Source organism: Nerophis lumbriciformis, linkage group LG05 (assembly GCF_033978685.3).
Source record: "Nerophis lumbriciformis linkage group LG05, RoL_Nlum_v2.1, whole genome shotgun sequence".
Classification (NCBI taxonomy): domain Eukaryota; kingdom Metazoa; phylum Chordata; class Actinopteri; order Syngnathiformes; family Syngnathidae; genus Nerophis; species Nerophis lumbriciformis.
This window is the reverse complement of record NC_084552.2, coordinates 39,706,159-39,726,446: the sequence shown is the minus strand read 5'-3', so window position 1 is coordinate 39,726,446 and position 20,288 is coordinate 39,706,159. Positions and strand designations below refer to the sequence as shown.

Here is a 20,288-nt window from a genome sequence, read left to right as displayed (position 1 = left end):
GATATGTGATCCACAACCAGCTTGGCTAGATATATATTGATGTGTTAGTATACAGCAGGGGTGTCAAACTCATTTTAGATCGGGGGCCACATGAAGAAAAATCTACTCCCAAGTGGGCCGGACTGGTAAAATCACGCCCCGATAACTTAAAAATAAAGACTACTGCAGATTGTTTTATTTGTTTAAAAATAGAACAAGCACATTCTGAAATTGTACAAATCATAATGTTGTTGTTTTTTTTTTACACTTACATGTTGCCGTTAATAGCATTCTATCTTTATTTGTCGTTATTTATATTTTCTGAATAAATGATGTGATAATGTTCATCAGTCAACTCATTGGTGTTAATTTTCAATCTATCAAGATAAAAAAAATACCAATATCAAATTACAGGATGTTATTTATGTAGTCTGATCATTTTCCTCAACATCATGTGGTTTATTTTGTACATATGTAGCATCATCTCCAAAGATACAAAGGGTTGCTATTGCGACATCCAGTGGACACATTTAGAACAGCTGTTTCTTTCATTCAAAAACTTCAGGTTAATTTTTATACTTGGCAAATTTATCCCGCGGCTCGGAAAATACCTGTTCGTGGGCCTGATCCGGCCCTCGGGCCGCACGTTTGACACTCCTGGTTTCTAGTGTCAAAACACTCTGACCATCAAAATGGATTGTTTTGATTATTTAAGTATGAGAAGTTTGTAGATCTGTGGGTGTTTGTGAGACATAAATACATCTGCCCGCCCAGTGGGGTGTATGAATGACTGTGTTAACACAAGGAGAACAGCACTTTTTGGGGAATTTTAGTATCGTTCACAATCATTATGAAAGAAATGACGGATGTATTTTCTTTTTTAATGCACTCTAACTTGAAAATAAACGTAAATAGAAGTCTGCTTACAGCGGAGCCAATGGGAGGTCCTCTATTCCGCCCATAAAACCCAATAAATAACCATCCAAAAGTACTTAATTTACATTTTGTGACTTGAATATTCACCAAGTCTTAGTTATATTGTTATTATAAGCGCTAACGCAGACAAAGTATTTATGGCGGCGCCGGGATCACAAGCTTGTGTGCCGATGTTAACATGATCAACTAGTGAGCTGCTTCCGCACTTCCCTGCTCGTTAAACTTTATTCTAGATCATAAATCATGCCTCTCACCTGGATAGTAGATAGATGAGGACGTATTCCGACAAGTCGGAACCTTGCCATCCAATTTAAACCCTTGAATGGCGAGAAAGTCACAAAAAAACGCTTGGTTCCACATTCCTTGTCTTCATCTAAACAGGACTATACCGAGATTCTAATAAAGATCTGGCTTTAGGGGAACTGCTCAATTTTTGGAATTTTGTCTATCGTTCACAATAATTATGACAGACAAGAACACACATCTTTTTTTTTTGTAGGATTTCAAAGATTAAAAAACGCCTGAAAGATGCAGCTAACAGGAGTCACCGTTGTGGCCTTCAAATCCCTCTAAAACAATTTCAAAACCCTCCAGCGACCTTTTATATCCACACTGCAAGTCTATATATACAGGTAAAAGCCAGTAAATTAGAATATTTTGAAAAACTTGATTTATTTCAGTAATTGCATTCAAAAGGTGTAACTTGTACATTATATTTATTCATTGCACACAGACTGATGCATTCAAATGTTTATTTCATTTAATTTTGATGATTTGAAGTGGCAACAAATGAAAATCCAAAATTCCGTGTGTCACAAAATTAGAATATTACTTAAGGCTAATACAAAAAAGGGATTTTTAGAAATGTTGGCCAACTGAAAAGTATGAAAATGAAAAATATGAGCATGTACAATACTCAATACTTGGTTGGAGCTCCTTTTGCCTCAATTATTGCGTTAATGCGGCGTGGCATGGAGTCGATGAGTTTCTGGCACTGCTCAGGTGTTATGAGAGCCCAGGTTGCTCTGATAGTGGCCTTCAACTCTTCTGCGTTTTTGGGTCTGGCATTCTGCATCTTCCTTTTCACAATACCCCACAGATTTTCTATGGGGCTAAGGTCAGGGGAGTTGGCGGGCCAATTTAGAACAGAAATACCATGGTCCGTAAACCAGGCACGGGTAGATTTTGCGCTGTGTGCAGGCGCCAAGTCCTGTTGGAACTTGAAATCTCCATCTCCATAGAGCAGGTCAGCAGCAGGAATCATGAAGTGCTCTAAAACTTGCTGGTAGACGGCTGCGTTGACCCTGGATCTCAGGAAACAGAGTGGACCGACACCAGCAGATGACATGGCACCCCAAACCATCACCCAACCATGCAAATTTTGCATTTCCTTTGGAAATCGAGGTCCCAGAGTCTGGAGGAAGACAGGAGAGGCACAGGATCCACGTTGCCTGAAGTCTAGTGTAAAGTTTCCACCATCAGTGATGGTTTGGGGTGCCATGTCATCTGCTGGTGTCGGTCCACTCTGTTTCCTGAGATCCAGGGTCAACGCAGCCGTCTACCAGCAAGTTTTAGAGCACTTCATGCTTCCTGCTGCTGACCTGCTCTATGGAGATGGAGATTTCAAGTTCCAACAGGACTTGGCGCCTGCACACAGCGCAAAATCTACCCGTGCCTGGTTTACGGACCATGGTATTTCTGTTCTAAATTGGCCCGCCAACTCCCCTGACCTTAGCCCCATAGAAAATCTGTGGGGTATTGTGAAAAGGAAGATGCAGAATGCCAGACCCAAAAACGCAGAAGAGTTGAAGGCCACTATCAGAGCAACCTGGGCTCTCATAACACCTGAGCAGTGCCAGAAACTCATCGACTCCATGCCACGCCGCATTAACGCAGTAATTGAGGCAAAAGGAGCTCCAACCAAGTATTGAGTATTGTACATGCTCATATTTTTCATTTTCATACTTTTCAGTTGGCCAACATTTCTAAAAATCCCTTTTTTGTATTAGCCTTACACAATATTCTAATTTTGTGACACACGGAATTTTGGATTTTCATTTGTTGCCACTTCAAATCATCAAAATTAAATGAAATAAACATTTGAATGCATCAGTCTGTGTGCAATGAATAAATATAATGTACAAGTTACACCTTTTGAATGCAATTACTGAAATAAATCAAGTTTTTCAAAATATTCTAATTTACTGGCTTTTACCTGTAATGTACTAAAAGACACGTTCATAACAATATGTAATATGTTCAATATTTACCGCGTTTTGGTCATTTTAATCATTACCGGGACTGATTTCTTCTGTGCATTGATTTCTGCTTCCATAGCACCGCACGTCTGACTTCTGGCAACAAATGTTTGTTCCTACTTCTGAAATCAAACACGCGTGTGTGTTCTAAACACGGTAGACTTGGTAACAGACATCGAAGACAATATTTTTTGGGACGAATGAGGATTCACAACCTTTTTGAAGATGAACATACTGAGGATGAAGAGCTGCTTCTAAAAGCGAGCACAAAGGAGGGTTGAGTTGGAACAGACGGAAGCCGAGAGAGTGAGGCGAAAGTGACTTTGGCGCTGTAAATGTGGAACTTGACCCATGCTATTCTGACATAAATGGAATGCTTACCCAAACAAACCGGAAAAAAACTTCCCCAGCCAGCTGTTCAACTACAGTACATACGGTGTACAAACAAAACATGAAATGTGGGCTAATAATTTACAGATACCGTAATATGATTCTACATGTTTTTCGGTCAGTACATATTAGATAGATAGTACTTTATTGATTCCTTCAGGTTAGTGTCCAATCGCATTGTGTTGTGCATTACAAACGCCTTACGTGTTGTCGTAGAAGCTAGCTTATCTCTTGCCGTAGTTAGCTTTTACGGCTAATACTGTAGCGTGGCAATGTGTTACTACGCTAGAAAAAGTGTTCCTCAGTGTTTGCTCTTACAATAACAATGTTGTTACAGCTTGGTTATTATATAGGTTACGGAAAGTAAATTAAGTATTGTTGACGGTTTAAGAATGCATTTTTAAAGTGACTTGGAGGTAGAATTGATTGCGCCCATTAGCTGCATTGCTAGCCACCAAGAATAAGCCGATTTTTACATGTTAGAAACCGGAAAAAAAATAAAATGTTGTCTTCTTGTCTCTCATGATTGTGACTGATTACCATTTAAAATCTGGACCAGGGTTAGGTTGAACATTACCCGACAGAAGCAGCAAAAGAACAATAAAACAATAAAAAGAAATAATAAATTATCAGCTTGCAGGACACAGGCCCCTCCAAAATGTATTCTCTTTTGTCATTATCACAAAAAAAATTCAAACATTGTTGCACAATATTTTAACTTCCGTTTTCCTGTTTCTAAAAAAAAGATCTGATAAAACCTTTTTTAAAGAAAAGCAGTCAAACGATATTTTCTTTTATTAGATTGATTACACACTGAGTGAATACCGTACATTATGTTTAATCGCAGAAAATTTGTTGCTTGCATAATTTCAAATAACTTTCACGTATTTTGACACAATGCAATTTTTTATTGTCAGACTGTCATACAAACATTTTGTAAATGTTTTACTTCAATCCACATCTTTTATTTGCTCAAAACTTGGAATAGTTTTATCTTAAGTCCAGTCATATTTTGAAATGAAATCTGTCAGTGAACACAACAGTTGGCGTCTCCTCACTCATCCTTATGATGAGTGTGCATTGACCTGATCACTGACCACTCCGCCTTTCAAGCAACCATCGGCGGTGAATGTAAAGCAGCATATGCGCTTAAAGTAAATTGCGTGATTAATCTGCATTTACACAAGATTAATCAATATTTTTTGTGATTAATCACATGCATTAACAGCTCTAATGACATTGCAAAGTTTAAAATAAAAAATATACATTCTCTTTTCTTATCACTGCTTGATGCCAATTGTAGTGTATGTGTCCTCGGCATGAGGTTTCAAACCCTGAGAAGGCAATAAAAATGATGTATTAAGAATCATGGACGTCAACATAACTGTCTCCAGGACTCACCGTGTATAAGTCTTCTTTCGCAGGCTGTTTAAAAAGGGAAAAGATGTAAAAAATTAACACACAATGGTGAAGCTTACACTCGTCGTAAATGAATTATAATGTCCAGATTGACTTTGCAAAGTGCACAAAAAGCTCATGCTACTTTATAGCTTGCGTGGCGCTTTTCTGCACGTTTGCATCATCATTTTTTAATGTGCTCACCTGCTTCTTTTGACCTGCAAACTTCTTAGCACTGCTGATCTGTAGTTCAAACATATTTACAATATAAATCCTGGTTCATATATTCAGATGATCATTTATTAGGTTATTAAAGGAATATAAGGATCTAAATTTACAGCTTTTCCTTAAAAAGTCTTCCTTTTTCATGTAAGCACAAACATTGTAGTTTAGACTTGTTGCACAATATACAGGAAGTGAAGCAATACCTACTGACACACACTGTATTTAATTTTAGTGATTCATACTGTATTCAGGAATGTTGATAGACAGTTGATTAAAGCAGTTTATTTAGGCTAGCCCTACATCCAAGGGATTCATTAATACATCCATAAAAAACGGTGAGACTTTCGTTCTGTACAAGAGATGCCAACCTTAAGTCTGCAGTAGAGGGCGGTCAGGATGATGCCGTACACAAACAGAATACCATCCAGCACGTAGCAGAGCTCACATTCCCCAAGAGCCTCTGCACAGGAAAGAAAATGAAACACTAATTAACAGTGTTAAAATGTTTGGAATTATGACATAAAGTTGTTACATTTAACTAAACTTACAGCAGTGTAATCAACATCCACAACCTTTAACGCTAAATATATCCTGTGGTGTACCTCAGGGATCAATACAAAGACCTAAATTATTCAATCTCTATATAAATGACATTTGTAAAGTTACAAAAGATTTAAAGTTAGTATTATTTGCGGATGATACAACAGCGTTTTGTTCAGGAGAGAACACAGAAGATAATACAAATAATAATCGAAGAAATTAACAAATTAAAAAGATGGTTTGACAAAAACAGACTATCGTTGAATCTCAGTAAAACTAATATAATGCTATTTGGTAACAGTCGAAGAGAAAGTCAAACACAAATACAAATAGACGGAGTGGAAATTGAAAGAGTAAATGAAACCAAATTTCTAGGTATAATGATTGATGATAAATTGAACTGGAAATCTCACGTAAAAAATATACAACACAAAGTAGCAAGAAACACATCAATAATGAATAAAGCAAAACATGTTCAAGACCAAAAATCACTTAATAATCTCTACTGCTCGCTAGTGTTACCATATCTGAGTTACTGTGTAGAAATATGGGGAAATAATTACAAAAGTACACTTCATTCATTAACGGTGTTACAAAAAAGATCAGTTACAATAATACATAATGTTGGATATAGAGAACATACAAATCCTTTATTTATTGAATCAAAGATACTGAAATTTCACAACATAGTGAATTTGCAAACAGCTAAAATTATACACAAAGCAAACTATAACCTGCTACCTAAGAATATACAACAATTCTTCTCAAAAAAAGAGGAGAAATATAATCTTAGAGAAATTTAAAACATTTGCATGGACGTACAACACTTAAAACCTTCAGTATATCAGTATGTGGAATTAAATTATGGAATGGATTAAGCAAAGCAATCAAACAATGTACTAATATAACCCACTTCAAGAAACTCTTCAAACTTAAAGTGTTTACAAAGTACAAAGAAAAAGAACCATGACAAACATTCTCAATTTATTTCATCCATCCATTCATTCATTCATTCTCAAAATAAACTTACTTATCTCATCATATGAAATATGACTTACTTCACCAATTATTATTTATTTTTATTGTGATTACCTTTGGAGTAAATTGTGAATAAATTGAGAACAGGAAGTGAACAAAAGTTTTAGCAACTGTTATGTAAAAGAAAAGGGGTAGGATTAAATAAGCTCTGCTTCTTCCTACTCCCTTTCGAACATGTTGAAAAGACAAACTGGAAATTGTGATGTATCATGTTTGCTTTCATGTTCCAAATAAACTCAACTCAACAACCAATAAAGGGTTCAAAATGGCCCCTTGTGCCACGCTATAGACAGGGGTACCATAATGAAGCCTCCGGTGAAGTCATTCTTCTATTTTTCTACCAAAAATGAAAAGGAAATGAATCACGCTTGAGAAAGACCGTGATCACATGACTAAGCCAGCGTCTAGCTTCAAGCATCACCAGATGGTACACTTTGATCGGCGAAAATTCTTATATGATTAAACCCTTTCAGACGCTTTCCCTAATAGTAGTCCAGCAAAATGAATGCACAGAGTGATTTCTATTTTGAAAGCAGCACCAAAGCCACTCACCACAAGCAACACGACCCGCTTCTCTTTTCAATAACACAAATTAGGCCATCCAGAAACATAAACCGTTTTACCTCCAATGCTCACTTTTGTATGATGAAAAGAAAATACGAGGCATCAGTCACCTGAGCACAGTGTGACGCCTAAACTCACCGGCTCGACCCAAAGTCACCCACAGAGAAATGACCGCCAATAGCAGGTTGCTGCACCTCAAAGCCATGGTTCTTGAGTCCAAGAAGCACAAAATGACCAAACGGTGAAGCGGGTGTCTCTTTTTCTGATGAACACTGAAGATTAGAAAAATAACTTTAAAAAAACTCACAGCTAAGAGGGGGAAGTTGTGGTCTGAGCTCGAGGTCCATTCTATAAGATCTCATCAGGCCACTCCTCCTTGAAAAGACCAAACCAGGGCTAAGTATGGTAAGAACAGTTCTGCTTTCTGAGCGCAGGGAAGTGAATACATCACAAAAAGCCTCCTTTTGGATCTTATAATATTTATTAGGCATTATACATCAGAGATTTGCCAACATCAGGCCTGCGTACGTCAAGGGCGAGCAGGAAGTGAGGTGTGGTTGTGAGAAGTAGACACCTCTTCAACCAAAAAAAAAACGCAGACTTAGCGGTCGACCTCGCCGAACACAATATCCTGTGTGCCTGCAGAAGGAAGAAAAAGGCCGGTGACTTCAATAACAACAACAAAGGTTCCTGCAGATCACTTCACTTACCAATAATAGCTACCACGTCTGCTAACATGTGTCCTTTAGCCATTTTGTCCAAACCGGCCTAAAAAAGGACAAAAACAATTACAACCTGAAGTTAATGCACAAGTAGTTTGTTTAAGCAACTTTGCAGGCTTGAATTAAAACAGCATTGTTGCAGAGAGAAGCAGGAAGGAAGCAGCAGTGAGGGCATTTAAGAATGTAAACTTAATGAGGCTGCCTCCAGGACAAGTCATTTAAAAAATGTGCTGCATGATTTATGGCTTTGTTTCTAATATTTAACTTTTTTTTTTAAGCACGCACCAGGTGGGCGAATCCGGGAGCTTTGATCTTGCAGCGGTAGGGTCTGCTGGAGCCGTCTGACACCAAGTAAACACCGAACTCACCCTGCAGCAACACAAACACAAGTAGAGAAAAACAATAAGCATCACAACTCCCTAAAGGCTCCCTAATTATTAAGGTTTTTATGTTTGTTAGCAGAATTACACACACATGACCAAAGGTTTTGCTTCTTCTCCCTAAGATAATAGCTCACCTGAGTATCGTTCAATTACATCATCATATCACTAATAACGGAATAAATGTAAGATGTGGTTAAAGCAACCTCACCTTGGGGGCTTCCACAGCGGTGTAGGTGGCCCCTGGGGGAACCTGGTAGCCCTCAGTGTACAGCTTAAAGTGGTGGATCAGGGACTCCATGGACATCTAGAACAAGAACCACACAAACATGACGTATCGGCGACATGCACACATCTCAAAGTGGTTCCAGTGTCCACTTACCTTCATTTCTGATCTTTTGGGCGGAGCCACCTTGGCGTCGTCCACCTTGATCTCGCCTTCCGGCATTTTGTTGAGGGCCTGGTGCATGATCCTCAGGGACTGCCTCATCTCCTCCATCCTGCAGAGATACCTGCAGCAAGGACATGACCCGGTTGATGCAAGTCGTGGACGAGGGAGGAAGCGGCGGAGAAAGCGGGTCATTCCTGAACCTGTCATAGCAGTCGCCTTTGCTGCCAATTGGGACGTCAAACTCCACCTCCTCGTACTTGTCGTACGGCTGAGACTTGCGCAGGTCCCACTTGATGCCGGAACCTCTCAGCATCACCCCGCTGGTGGACGGATGGACAAACCCAAACAAATAAAAACATGTTTCTTCTGATAAGCTCAGTCTGAAAAGTATCTGGCACCACCTGAAGCCATAGTTGAGCGCCTCCTCTGCGGTCACCACGCCAATGTCCACAGTGCGATTCTTCCAGATGCGGTTGTTGGTCAACATCTGCAGAGGGCAGCAAACATGTAGGATATTTTTCCACCACGCTCTCTAATAAACTCTAGGACAGGGAAATTCACTCAAATCAGACCGGAGATTCACTTCAAAACTTGGGAGCAGATAACATTTTTGCAAAAAAGTCCTAAAAACAACTGAGTGCTGTCATTTAGAAAATCTTGGACTAGCATTTTCTGCACAAAAACACACAATTGTTTAATTTTGCTGTGTTATATGAATAACCAATATTTAATATTGAAAATGTAATTCATATTTTGTGCCAATCGAGAGTTGGTCTTCTTACATGGTGATGTGACCAATGAGGGCATTTTCTGAACAATGTTATTTGTTTCTTGACTGGATGCAGTGACTAGTGTATGTGCACTTATGTTCATCAAACGAGCCAGCCAGTCAATACCACGCATTACAGCTGAATAAGTCCAAATTTACTATATTGCCAGTGTTGCAAAAGTAGGTAGGTACCTCCGGAAGAAATGAAGCACAAATGCACCTGAGAGAATACTAACTAGAGTACAGAAAAAAGATGATAAAAAAGTATGACCAGCACTAGCATATAATTAGAAAAGACAACTATTTAAAGAAGCAGTGGCTTTATCCAACGCACCCTTGCTAAAAGACTGTCTCAACACTCCAGCTCGCATTGTGTTGCGTGTGGGATTCAGTGCACAATGCTGACTCGCAGGTATGAATGTGTGCCTAAACTATTGGTCCAGATTTGGAGATTAAATTTATCTACCCAAGTTAATTAGAAAAATGTTATTTATTCGGTTTTCTTAATCTGAGCAACTGCAAACTATGACCTGGATGAGAGGTGAAACATCTTCAATGAAATTTAGTCAATTTGTTCTGATTCAACTCCTCATCTATAGCATGAACACACATTTTTCTTCAAATCATTTCTGACTTTGTGGATAAAAACATCCATCCATTTATTTTTTACCACTTGTCCCTATCAGGGTCACGGGGGAATAATGTTCCTAAAGTGATCATTAATGTACTAATTATTAGATTTTGGTAAATATAAAAGGCATCGGCCTTTTACCATCACCAAATACCAGAACAAAGACCCATGGTGAGGCAGCATTTAGCCACTATGCCCCGCACCTGTAGAACAAGCCTCAGGACTGCAGAGACTGTTGATATTTGGGAAAAAAAAAAAAAAAAAAAGGCTAAAGACACACCTTTTTAATAAGGTTTTTTACTGATCATGTTAAACTCTTGTTTTTTATTATTTATTGTGTTGGTTTCTATCTTATTAATATTACTACTATTATTCTCTCAATGTTACGTTTTTAATAACTTGTTAATGTATTGTTTATATTTATTTTTACATATATTTGATCATGTGTTTCATACTATTAATTTTTAGATGGCGTTACCTTGATTTTTTCTCCAGTGTGGATGCCCCAAAAGTGGCGTTTTTCCTCAAATAAATTGTATTTGATATGCCATTGATATTTTCTAATTATTATTATTATTATTTGAAACTCGATTTTGCATGTCACTATAAAGTTATATAAGCCTTGCTTGTTCAATATTTAATGCAAAACTTGTTTGGGTCCCTATCAAAAAGGTTAATTTGTTCAACCTTGGCCCGCGGCTTTGTTCAGTTTTAAATTTTGGCCCACTCTGTATTTGAGTTTGACACCCCTGATCTTATATCCTATTTTAAAGCATGTTACATGTTAAAAATTTGATTTTAGGGGGGCTTGCATGGATAAATTGAATTGTAATACATATTAATTAGGAACGTTGTTTTTAAATACGAGTATTTTGGGTTATGAGCGCCCTCCCAGAGCCAATTAAACTTGTGAGCTGAGGTACCACTGTACAGTATATGGCATCAAGTCGACACAACGTATTTCAAAGCAGAGAAATGTTGAACGTTAGCAACAAACTTCAAACTTTCTGCTTCAGCAAAATCCTGTGTGCAATCCTGGTAAGCAAAATCTGTTTTGATGTGTGCAATCCTGGTTACCAACTAAAGGCCTCACTTTACCAACAAGGGTTCCCACTAAATAATAAGTCCCATTTTGCATTGAGATCAAATACATAATAACTTTTATTCGTTCATCTCTGGATTTAAAAAGAACAAAAAACATTCGGTCTTTCCGTTACAATTATCTATAAAAATGATGGATGGTTCGTTAGGGTTAAGCATACAAAGTCAGCCTGGGTTTAAATACTTATTTCACAGAGTATACAAAATGAGAATTATTGTGATAGGAGAATTCCGACCATTAGTATAACAGCCCAACACTCGGATGACAACTCACCTCTTCCACCTCGTCAATGCGAATAGAAAAGTTCTTGCACCACTCATAGATATCGTCCATCAGGCCCAGAGGAAGATCCTAGAACACAGTGGAAGAGTTTGCCACTTACATTCACATGCTTTTCCCGGTAATTTGTTTTAAATACCTGATGAACACCACCAGGTCGGATGTAGGCGGCGTGCATTCTGGCTCCGGACACTCTCTCGTAGAATTCAAACATCTAAAAAGAGCGAAAGAATAGGATCAACATGCTGAGAACTACAAAACCAGTGAATTTGGCGCAATGTGTAAATCATACACATAAACAGAATACAATGATTTGCAAATCCTTTTCAACCTACATTCAATTGAATACACTGCAAAGACAAGATACTTAACGTTCTAATAGGTAAACTTTGGTATTTTTGGTAAATATTAGCTCATTTGGAATTTGATGCCTGCAACATGTTTAAAAAAATCTAGCACAAGTGGCAAAAAAGACTGAGAAAGTTGAGAAATGCTCATCAAACACTTATTTGGAACATCCCACAGGTGAACAGGCTAATTGGGAACAGGTGGGTGCCATGATTGGGTATAAAAGCAGCTTCCATGAAATGGTTAGTCATTCACAAACAAAGATGGGGCGAGGGTCACCACTTTGTGAACAAATGCGTGAGCAAATTGTCGAACAGTTTAAGAACATTTCTCAACAAGCTATTGCAAGGAATTTAGGGATTTCACCATCTACGGTCTGTAATTTCATCAAAAAGTTCAGAGAATCTGGAGAAATCACTGCACGCAAGTGGCAAGGCCGAAAACCAACTTTGAATGCCCGTGACCTTCGCTCCCTCAGGCGGTTCTGCATCAAAAAGCGACATCAGTGTGTAAAGGATATCACCACATGGGCTCAGGAACACTTCAGAAAACCACTGTCAGTAACTACAGTTCATCGCGACATCTATAAGTGCAAGTTAAAACTCTACTATGAAAAGTGAAAGCCATTTATCAACAACACCCAGAAACGCCGCCGGCTTCGTTGGGCCCGAGCTCATCTAAGATGGACTGATACAAAGTGGAAAAGTGTTCTGTGGTCTGACGAGTCCACATTTCAAATTGTTTTTGGAAACTGTGGACGTCTTGCCCTCCGGACCAAAGAGGAAAATAACCATCTGGACTGTTATAGGCGCAAAGTTCAAAAGCCAGCATCTGTGATGGTATGGGGGTGTATTAGTGGCGAAGGCATGGGTAACTTACACATCTATGAAGGCACCATTAATGCTAAAAGGTACATACAGGTTTTGGAGCAACATATGTTGCCATCCTTGCAACGTCTTTTTCATGGAGGCCCCTGATTATTTCAGCACGACAATGCCAAGCCACATTCTGCACGTGTTAAAAAAAATTGTGGCTTCGTAGTAAAAGAGTGCGGGTACTAGACTGGCCTGCCTGTAGTCCAGACCTGTCTCCCATTGAAAATGTGTAGCGCATTATGAAGCGTAAAATACGACAACGGAGATCCTGGACTGTTGAACAACTTAAGCTGTACATCAAGCAAGAATGTGAAATAATTCCACCTGAAAAGTTTCAAAAATTGAGTGTTGTTAAAAGGAAAGGGCAGTGTATTCAATTGAATATAAGTTGAATAGGATTTGCAAATCATTGTATTCCGTTTTTATTTACGATTTACACAACGTGCCAACTTCACTGGTTTTAGGTTTTGTACTTGGTGTATACTGTACGGTATATGTTTTATGCAAAGACAAAAGTCATCAGTGACCTTCTCTCTCTCCTCGAACATCCAAAAGAAGGGGGTAATGGCTCCAATGTCGAGTGCGTGAGTAGTGACAGCCATGATGTGATTCAGAATGCGGGTCAGCTCTCCATACAGAACTACAATTTAAACACAGAGGGGCAGTTTATTCATAAATGTGTTTCTAGCAGATGCTAATGAAGCATTCAGGGTCCACTTAAATGGGAACTGCACTTTTCTTGGAATTTTGCCTACCGTACACAATCATTATGAAAGACATGACGAATGTAATTTTTTTAAATGCATTCTAACTCATAAACGTAAAGAACAGTCCGCTTACAGCAAAGCCAATGGGAGGTCCTCTATTCAGCCCATAAAACCCAATAAATAACCATCCAAAAACCGCTAAAAATACTCCATTTACATTTTGTGACTTGAATATTAACCAAGTATTAGTGATATTGTTATTATAAGCGCTAACACAGACAAACTATTTATAGCGACGCGTAATCACGAGCTTGCCTGCCAACATGATCGACTGATGAACGGCTTCTTTGTTTTCTTGCTCGTCAAACTTAATTGTTGATCGTAGATAAGGCCTCTCACCTGGATAGTATAAGAACGAGGATGGATTCCGACAAGTTGGTACACTTTGACAGCCAATTTAGACTTGGAAATAGCGAAAACAACACGAGGACTATGAGTCATTCTTCATCTTAATGGGAATACAGGAACATCCTAGCAGTCAGCATCCCAATGACAGCAGACAATGCACAGTAAGTGATGTTTTATTATTTTTGTTGGCTCTCATGAAGTCTGCGGTGAGTAGAAATCACTGATGTTTAAAAAAAGAAGCGAACGTTGTGATGCTTTTTGAAATCAATGCGCCGCGTATGCTTAAAATTATCAAAATATGTATATATTAAATGTTATTATTAATGTGCCTGTTACAACAATACATATATACTCATATCGTGTATATAAAACCATAATGGAGGTGGTTAGATGTGTTTTTAAAGGCTTTATAGGCAGAATACAGCGGCTCCCATATGATCCATTGTAAGCAGACTTTTGTTTGGTTTTTCTTTATTATATCAGATTGCATAAGAAAAACATCAGTCGTCATTTCTTTCATAATGATTGTGAACGATAGGCAAAATTCCAGAAAAAAGTGCAGTTCCCTTTTAAATGTTTACCTCTGATCCACTGAGCACGCAGCGGTGCTTGGATGTTGAGAAGCCTTTCCACAGCCAGGGAGTAGGCCTCCTCGTTACACATCATGGAAACATAGTCGAGACGGTCAAAGTAGGGCAGAGCCTTCAGCAGACACAAGAAGAAGAAACCTCATAGACTTACAATATGTTAAAAAGTATGTTATAGTTCATTTGTTTGATTAAGTACCTGCAGGTAAGTCTTGTACTCGATTAGTTTCTCCGTGCCGCGATGAAGCAGGCCAATGTGGGGGTCGCATTTTTTGATCGACTCGCCACTGAGCTCCATCACCAGGCGGAGCACGCCGTGAGCGGCAGGATGCTGCGGCCCAAAGTTGAGGACAAGGTTAGACACATCCTTCTTTGCCACAGGATCTCTGTCTGACCAAAACAAAGGAGAGAATTTTGTGTGGAAATCTGACCCATCACTTTAATTGCAAACATTTTTTTTAGAGAGTGAGTACCATTCCATGGAGGTGGTTTCCAATTCTTATTAATAGCAGTGGGGTACATCACTGCGCCAGCAAACTGCTCAGTCCACTCCACATCTGGTTGCCATTGTTTATTCCTGATAACGAACACAATAATAACGACATTGCATTATTGTAGCTGCACTGTCTCTACTTTTACTGGGTGTTGTAGCAAGCCAATAAATACTAACGACGCGATTTATTCAACACAAGGTCTCACAGAGTGCTATTAAAGCTGGCTGTACCAAAATATGTTAGGCAGTTACCTGATTAAGTGGGCTTATTGTGGCAACATTGTGGTAACATTAGCTTACTGTGGGGCGAGTGTACATCTTCTTGTTTAGGCTACACTGTCTGTCTGAAAGAAACGTCAAATCCTTTATATTAAGCATTTGAACCATACTTTTACTTACCGGGTTTGAAGCACAGCGCAACCAGGATGTCCAATACTACTATTTAACAGTACTTTTGTTGAAGGACGTCCTAGTTTGGTAAGCGACCTCAACATTGTGGCCGCCATCTTGGTTGTCAAGCCACCTCAGGCAAGTGACGTAATGGAGTTGCTTCCTCGCTCTTCTTAAAGAGGCATACCCGGTGAGTAGCGCGCTTGGTTGCCACCCAATGGTGAACGTCAATACTACTATTACTACAACAATATAATTATAGTGTACTGCAAGGGTGTCTGTCTAAAGTGTGGCCTACGGCAGTAGGTTAATTGGCCCGCGGACATTATCATGTAAGAAAAAACACTTAATATATCGAGGAAAAAGTTTAAATTTAGATACTAATAACCCACTAATAAGGTCAAGATTGACCAAATTATTTCCACCACTTTTTTAAGTACGCAGGGGCCATTTTGATATTTTTTTTAATTCTGTAAAAAACACACACACAAAAAGCATTATATATATTTTTAAATCTTAGTGTCAGCTTTGTGTTATGGGTGAAAAGTGTACATTGTTATTATTAGTTATTATAATCAAAATTTCAGTTTTTTCTCATAAGATTGCGTATTTTTGGCCTGTTTGTTGCAAATGCCCCCCCCCCCCCCTACCTATATAACAAAGCTGACACTAAGTTTTGTCTTTAAATGCATGTACACATATATATATATATATATATATATATATATATATATATATATATATATATATATATATATATATATATATATATATATATATATATATATATATATATAGGCCTTTTTCTTTTTAACTGTCACGGCCCGGGCGCATGCCATTTCGCACTCATCTGTGCGCTCATCAGAGCGCACTTCCAGGAGCGTGCCAAGCGCGTGTCAGTCCGGCGGCAGCAAGCGGCTGCAATCAATCTCCAGCAATCGGCGCACCTGCTGCTGATCAGAGGACCGCCTTCATAAGCCTGCACAACCTGCTATCCGGTGCCAGAACGTAGTCATCTGTTCGAGTACTGTAAGCCATCATCTGGCTCTATGCAACCTTGCTCTCTCTCTGTGTGTTCTCCACCGTCGTGTTTTATTGGTCTTGTGTCTTCCTTGTCGTCCTTCCTGCAGTCTGCTTTTGTTTCACGTGACGAGCTGTGCGTCTCGTCTCCCCTGTGTTTTCCCCTTCTCGACCTTCCGCCTGGACACGGACCTTTTGACGCCTCGCTATACCCCCGACTACCTGCCTGTCTCACGGACATTCGAGCCTACCTTCCCCTCCGGGACTTCCGCCTCTCGCTCAACACTCCCGGTAACACACAACAGTTAATTCACACATAGTCGCGCACCGCACACACTCTTGGATTTAGTCACACTCCATACCCTTGTTTATTTATATTATTATTTGTTATTTATATATATATAGTGAATATATATAAATAAATCATAGAGATAAATATGACTCCCTTCTTGTCTGTGCTGTCTACTCCCCTTGTACATAACATTAACAGAATAAAAAAATATCCAAATGGCCCCCTCATAGTATGAGGGGGCCATTTGGATATTAGCTCATATTCAGTATGCGGCTCTTGGTGGAAAAAGTTTGGACACCCCTGCTGTACAGTACCATATAAAGAAAACAGCACTCTTTTATATGTATATTTTTTTATATAAAAAACAGTGCTTTTATTCATGTAATACTGTGGAAAAATAATTACATACCATTTTTAAAAATATTGAAGATAATGAAATAAAAAAATGAGTTGATAATGGGCTTTTTTGTACATATTTTAAACAGTTTTTTTCCTGCTACTGAACAGTACAATAACATAAACATTGGGGTCTATATTCAAAGACACAATAATACAGGATACAGTCCTACCAGAGGTATAAAAGTACTGGATTGTGAGAGAAATGATAGACATATATAGGAACACACACTCGCACACACACACACAATCGCACGTACACACAGTCGCACACACACATGTATTGTATACACATTGACATGCACACAACAGTCCCACGCGCACATGAGTCAGACATTTGGAGTATGCACGTATCCATTCACACGTCTATACAAACACACTGTACAAATTGATGTGCGTGCCAATGCCCACACACTCACACAAACACACACTCATTACTACATGTCAATATTGTAGACAGCCTTCATGGAACCTCTCCATACACATTCTCTTCGGGCCATTTTGGCAGGCAGACGATGAGGAAATATTATGTTTTCCTGATAAGGCCACTCAGTTCTAAACCCAACATCCACGTTGTTCTTGCAATCCGTACCAGTCTTTCATTTTAGAGCTCAGGGCAAAAAAAGAAAAGGCCCAAGCCGAGGAAAAAATCTGACCCAAGGTTTCTCACCTGGTTTGTAAAGCAACAGTCGCTGATAGAAAGAGCTCCTACTGCATATACTGTACATGGTCTACCGTGAAGAACAATATGAACACTTGGCACTAGGTTTTCTTTTATACACTGATATACCCTTTTTGATGGCACAACTCCTCCAAACTTTTGGTCCGTAACATACGCATCATTACATGTTTTACATTGACAAAAATAATTCTGTAATGTTAAAAAATAGAATACAAAGCTCTCATCGGGTGTGCAAATAAAAAAGACGACAGGAGGAGAAAAGAAAGCGTGAATACTGATGATGATGATGACGTGCAAAATGATTACAACCAGTCACTTATCACTTTCCCTTGGCTAAATATTGGCTATAAAAGCATGATGGAAATAATTTGAATGGGCTGAAAAAATGACATGATATCCACTGGCTGATAAGTGTGTACCATATACAGCCTTGACAGCCATATTTCCACCAAGTTAGTACTCATCAGTTTGGCACCGTAGCAAAGAAGGACATCCAGCATTTGGTGTTCTTCCTTCTTGGCAGCTTTGTTTTTGTCATCTTCAAATCCCATCCAAGTGATTACTCTGTGTCTGCCAATTAGAAAACTGCAGAGTTTCAAGCCCCGCCCCTTTACGAGCTGGACTACTGATGTCAGATAACAGAAAGTGCCGCGTTACCAGCCTGTTATTTAGGTACCTTTCTTGACTTCGACAAGTGAACCCCACTGTGCTGCTTGGCGGAAACGCTCTTCGTCAAGACTCTGCGATCGCGTTGTCGTCCTCTTCTTTGTCTTGATTGTGACTTGCGCTGTCTGCTCTCTTAGAGCTCCCGTTTTAAAAACAGCCGGTGTGGCATCTCCCACACTTTTGTCTCTACTAAGTCTCCATTTTCTCCTACGGAAATCCCCCTCCCCCCTTGTCTCTAGGGCACGCTCCTCCACGAGTGTGCATGTGCCTTATTTGTGTTCACTGGGGCGTGTAAGTGTGTGCATGTAAATATGTGTGTGTCTGTGTGTGTTTTTAGCTGCAACGCTATCGCCAGTACTCTGGTCATGCTAGGCATGACATGTCCGTCTCACACGTGAGTCTGCATCCTCTGCGTGTGTCGGCTGTGGGAGTAGTCGGAGTGTTGTGACGTGTAGGAGAAGCGAGTGGAGCTGCCGTACTTCCCGAGTCCCGTGTCTGAGCTTGAGGGTGTGGCACCCCCGGGGCCCACCCCAACCGGAGGAACTGCAACCCCAGAACCCACCCCGTACATTTCATATGAGGGACCGGCCTCGAGCGGGGCCAGGCTGGACGGGGCGAACCCCATACGGTAGGTCTGGTAATGAGAGGGGTATCCGTAGTTGTCGTAGGCCAGCTGGTTGGTGGAGTCCAGCAGGCTGCAGTCCCCCGGGAAGTCTCCCCCAGCCGGGGCTGGGTTGCTCGGAGGTTGCTGACTCTGACCTCCGCGGGTGAAGGTGTTGAACTGGGCATAGCTGATGTGGGACAGTCTGGAAGGGGGGCGGGGGTCGTAGCAGGCCTGGGGGCGGCCCGGGGAGGTGAGGGGGCCGGGTGGAACGGGGGCTCCGCCGCTGGCCGTGGCCCCCGAGCCGGCTGCGCTGCTGCTGATGGATGCGGCCCCGCCTGGTGTCCCGGTGGGAGAGCGGTAGTCGGAGTAGTGCATGGTAGAGCGGGACGCCGGGCGTCCTTCGTCGAGTGTAGACGCTCGTACGTTGTAGTAGCCGTTAGTGGGATCCTTGGAAAACACAAGAGGGAATTACGACGACATCCACAAATGTTGTAAAACAATGTCACATCTGAAAATAACTCTGTATTCATTGGCAATGCTTGGTAGAAGACCACTACGGATGTAAACAAAAAAAACCAAAAAACTTAATTAATGATTAGTTGCTGACTTCTACCTATTAATTTGGCGAAGTTGGTAGAGTGGCCGTGCCAGCAATCAGAGGGTTGCTGGTTACTGGGGTTCAATCCCCACCTTCTACCATCCTAGTCACATCTGTTGTGTCCTTGGGCAAGACACTTCACCCCTTGCTCCTGATGGCTGCTGGTTAGCGCCTTGCATGGCAGCTCCCGCCATCAGTGTATGAATGTGTGTGTGAATGGGTGAATGTGGAAATACTGTCAAAGCGCTTTGAGTACCTTGAAGGTAGAAAAGCGCTATACAAGTATAACCCATTTATCATTATTTAAATATTAATTTATTGATTTGTTTGCGTTACAAATTGAGCACAGGAAGTCCACAAATAAATGTGTAAAAAATAAATCAAATAAGCTTCTTCCTACTCATTTTCAGTAGTGTGATGTACCATATTGTAACTTTATGCATGTTCCAATAAGAAAAACGAATTAAAACCATAATAGTACAATCCTTCTACATGTCATTATATTATTGTTATGATTGTTGTTAGTTATTGTAGCCTCCTACGGTGTATAGTGAAACATGTTTAGCTATTCCTCGTCCTGCAGAGATGAAACTTGTTAGAAACTTACTTTATTTGTCGCC

General features: G+C 40.0%; 3 protein-coding genes across 6 annotated transcripts in view; all 3 read right to left on the bottom strand.

Annotated features, from left to right (window-relative positions):
• Nucleotides 1–4,450: 4,450 nt before the first annotated feature.
• fcer1g (Fc epsilon receptor IgFc epsilon receptor Ig) lies at nucleotides 4,451–7,697 on the bottom strand. 2 transcript variants are annotated; one of them, XM_061960352.2, is made up of 6 exons: nucleotides 7,636–7,697; nucleotides 7,467–7,537; nucleotides 5,555–5,646; nucleotides 5,166–5,204; nucleotides 4,965–4,988; nucleotides 4,451–4,897 (listed from the first exon to the last, which is right to left on the bottom strand). In XM_061960352.2, the coding sequence occupies exons 2-6, from the start codon at nucleotides 7,531–7,533 to the stop codon at nucleotides 4,844–4,846; spliced, it is 276 nt and encodes a 91-aa protein (XP_061816336.1). In that variant the 5' UTR covers nucleotides 7,534–7,537; nucleotides 7,636–7,697; the 3' UTR covers nucleotides 4,451–4,843. The 2 variants fall into 2 exon arrangements, with proteins under 2 accessions (XP_061816336.1, XP_061816335.1); XM_061960351.2 differs by lacking the exon at nucleotides 7,636–7,697 and having other exon boundaries at nucleotides 7,467–7,629.
• Nucleotides 7,698–7,790: 93 nt separating this feature from the next.
• Nucleotides 7,791–15,562, bottom strand: ndufs2 (NADH:ubiquinone oxidoreductase core subunit S2). Its single transcript, XM_061960350.2, has 14 exons — nucleotides 15,420–15,562; nucleotides 15,001–15,104; nucleotides 14,727–14,917; nucleotides 14,522–14,642; nucleotides 13,353–13,465; nucleotides 11,742–11,816; nucleotides 11,597–11,674; nucleotides 9,223–9,308; nucleotides 9,022–9,141; nucleotides 8,813–8,942; nucleotides 8,642–8,737; nucleotides 8,336–8,419; nucleotides 8,039–8,096; nucleotides 7,791–7,967 (listed from the first exon to the last, which is right to left on the bottom strand). The coding sequence occupies exons 1-14, from the start codon at nucleotides 15,524–15,526 to the stop codon at nucleotides 7,930–7,932; spliced, it is 1,401 nt and encodes a 466-aa protein (XP_061816334.1). The 5' UTR covers nucleotides 15,527–15,562; the 3' UTR covers nucleotides 7,791–7,929.
• Nucleotides 15,563–17,079: 1,517 nt separating this feature from the next.
• Nucleotides 17,080–20,288, bottom strand: part of kirrel1a (kirre like nephrin family adhesion molecule 1a) — a 56,859-nt gene continuing 53,650 nt past the window's right edge. For all 3 annotated transcript variants that reach the window (XM_061960353.2, XM_061960355.2, XM_061960354.2), the window contains exon 15: nucleotides 17,080–19,517. In XM_061960353.2, coding sequence (XP_061816337.2) covers nucleotides 18,855–19,517 — 663 coding nt within the window. In that variant the 3' untranslated portion in view covers nucleotides 17,080–18,854. The remainder of the gene's footprint in view (nucleotides 19,518–20,288) is intronic.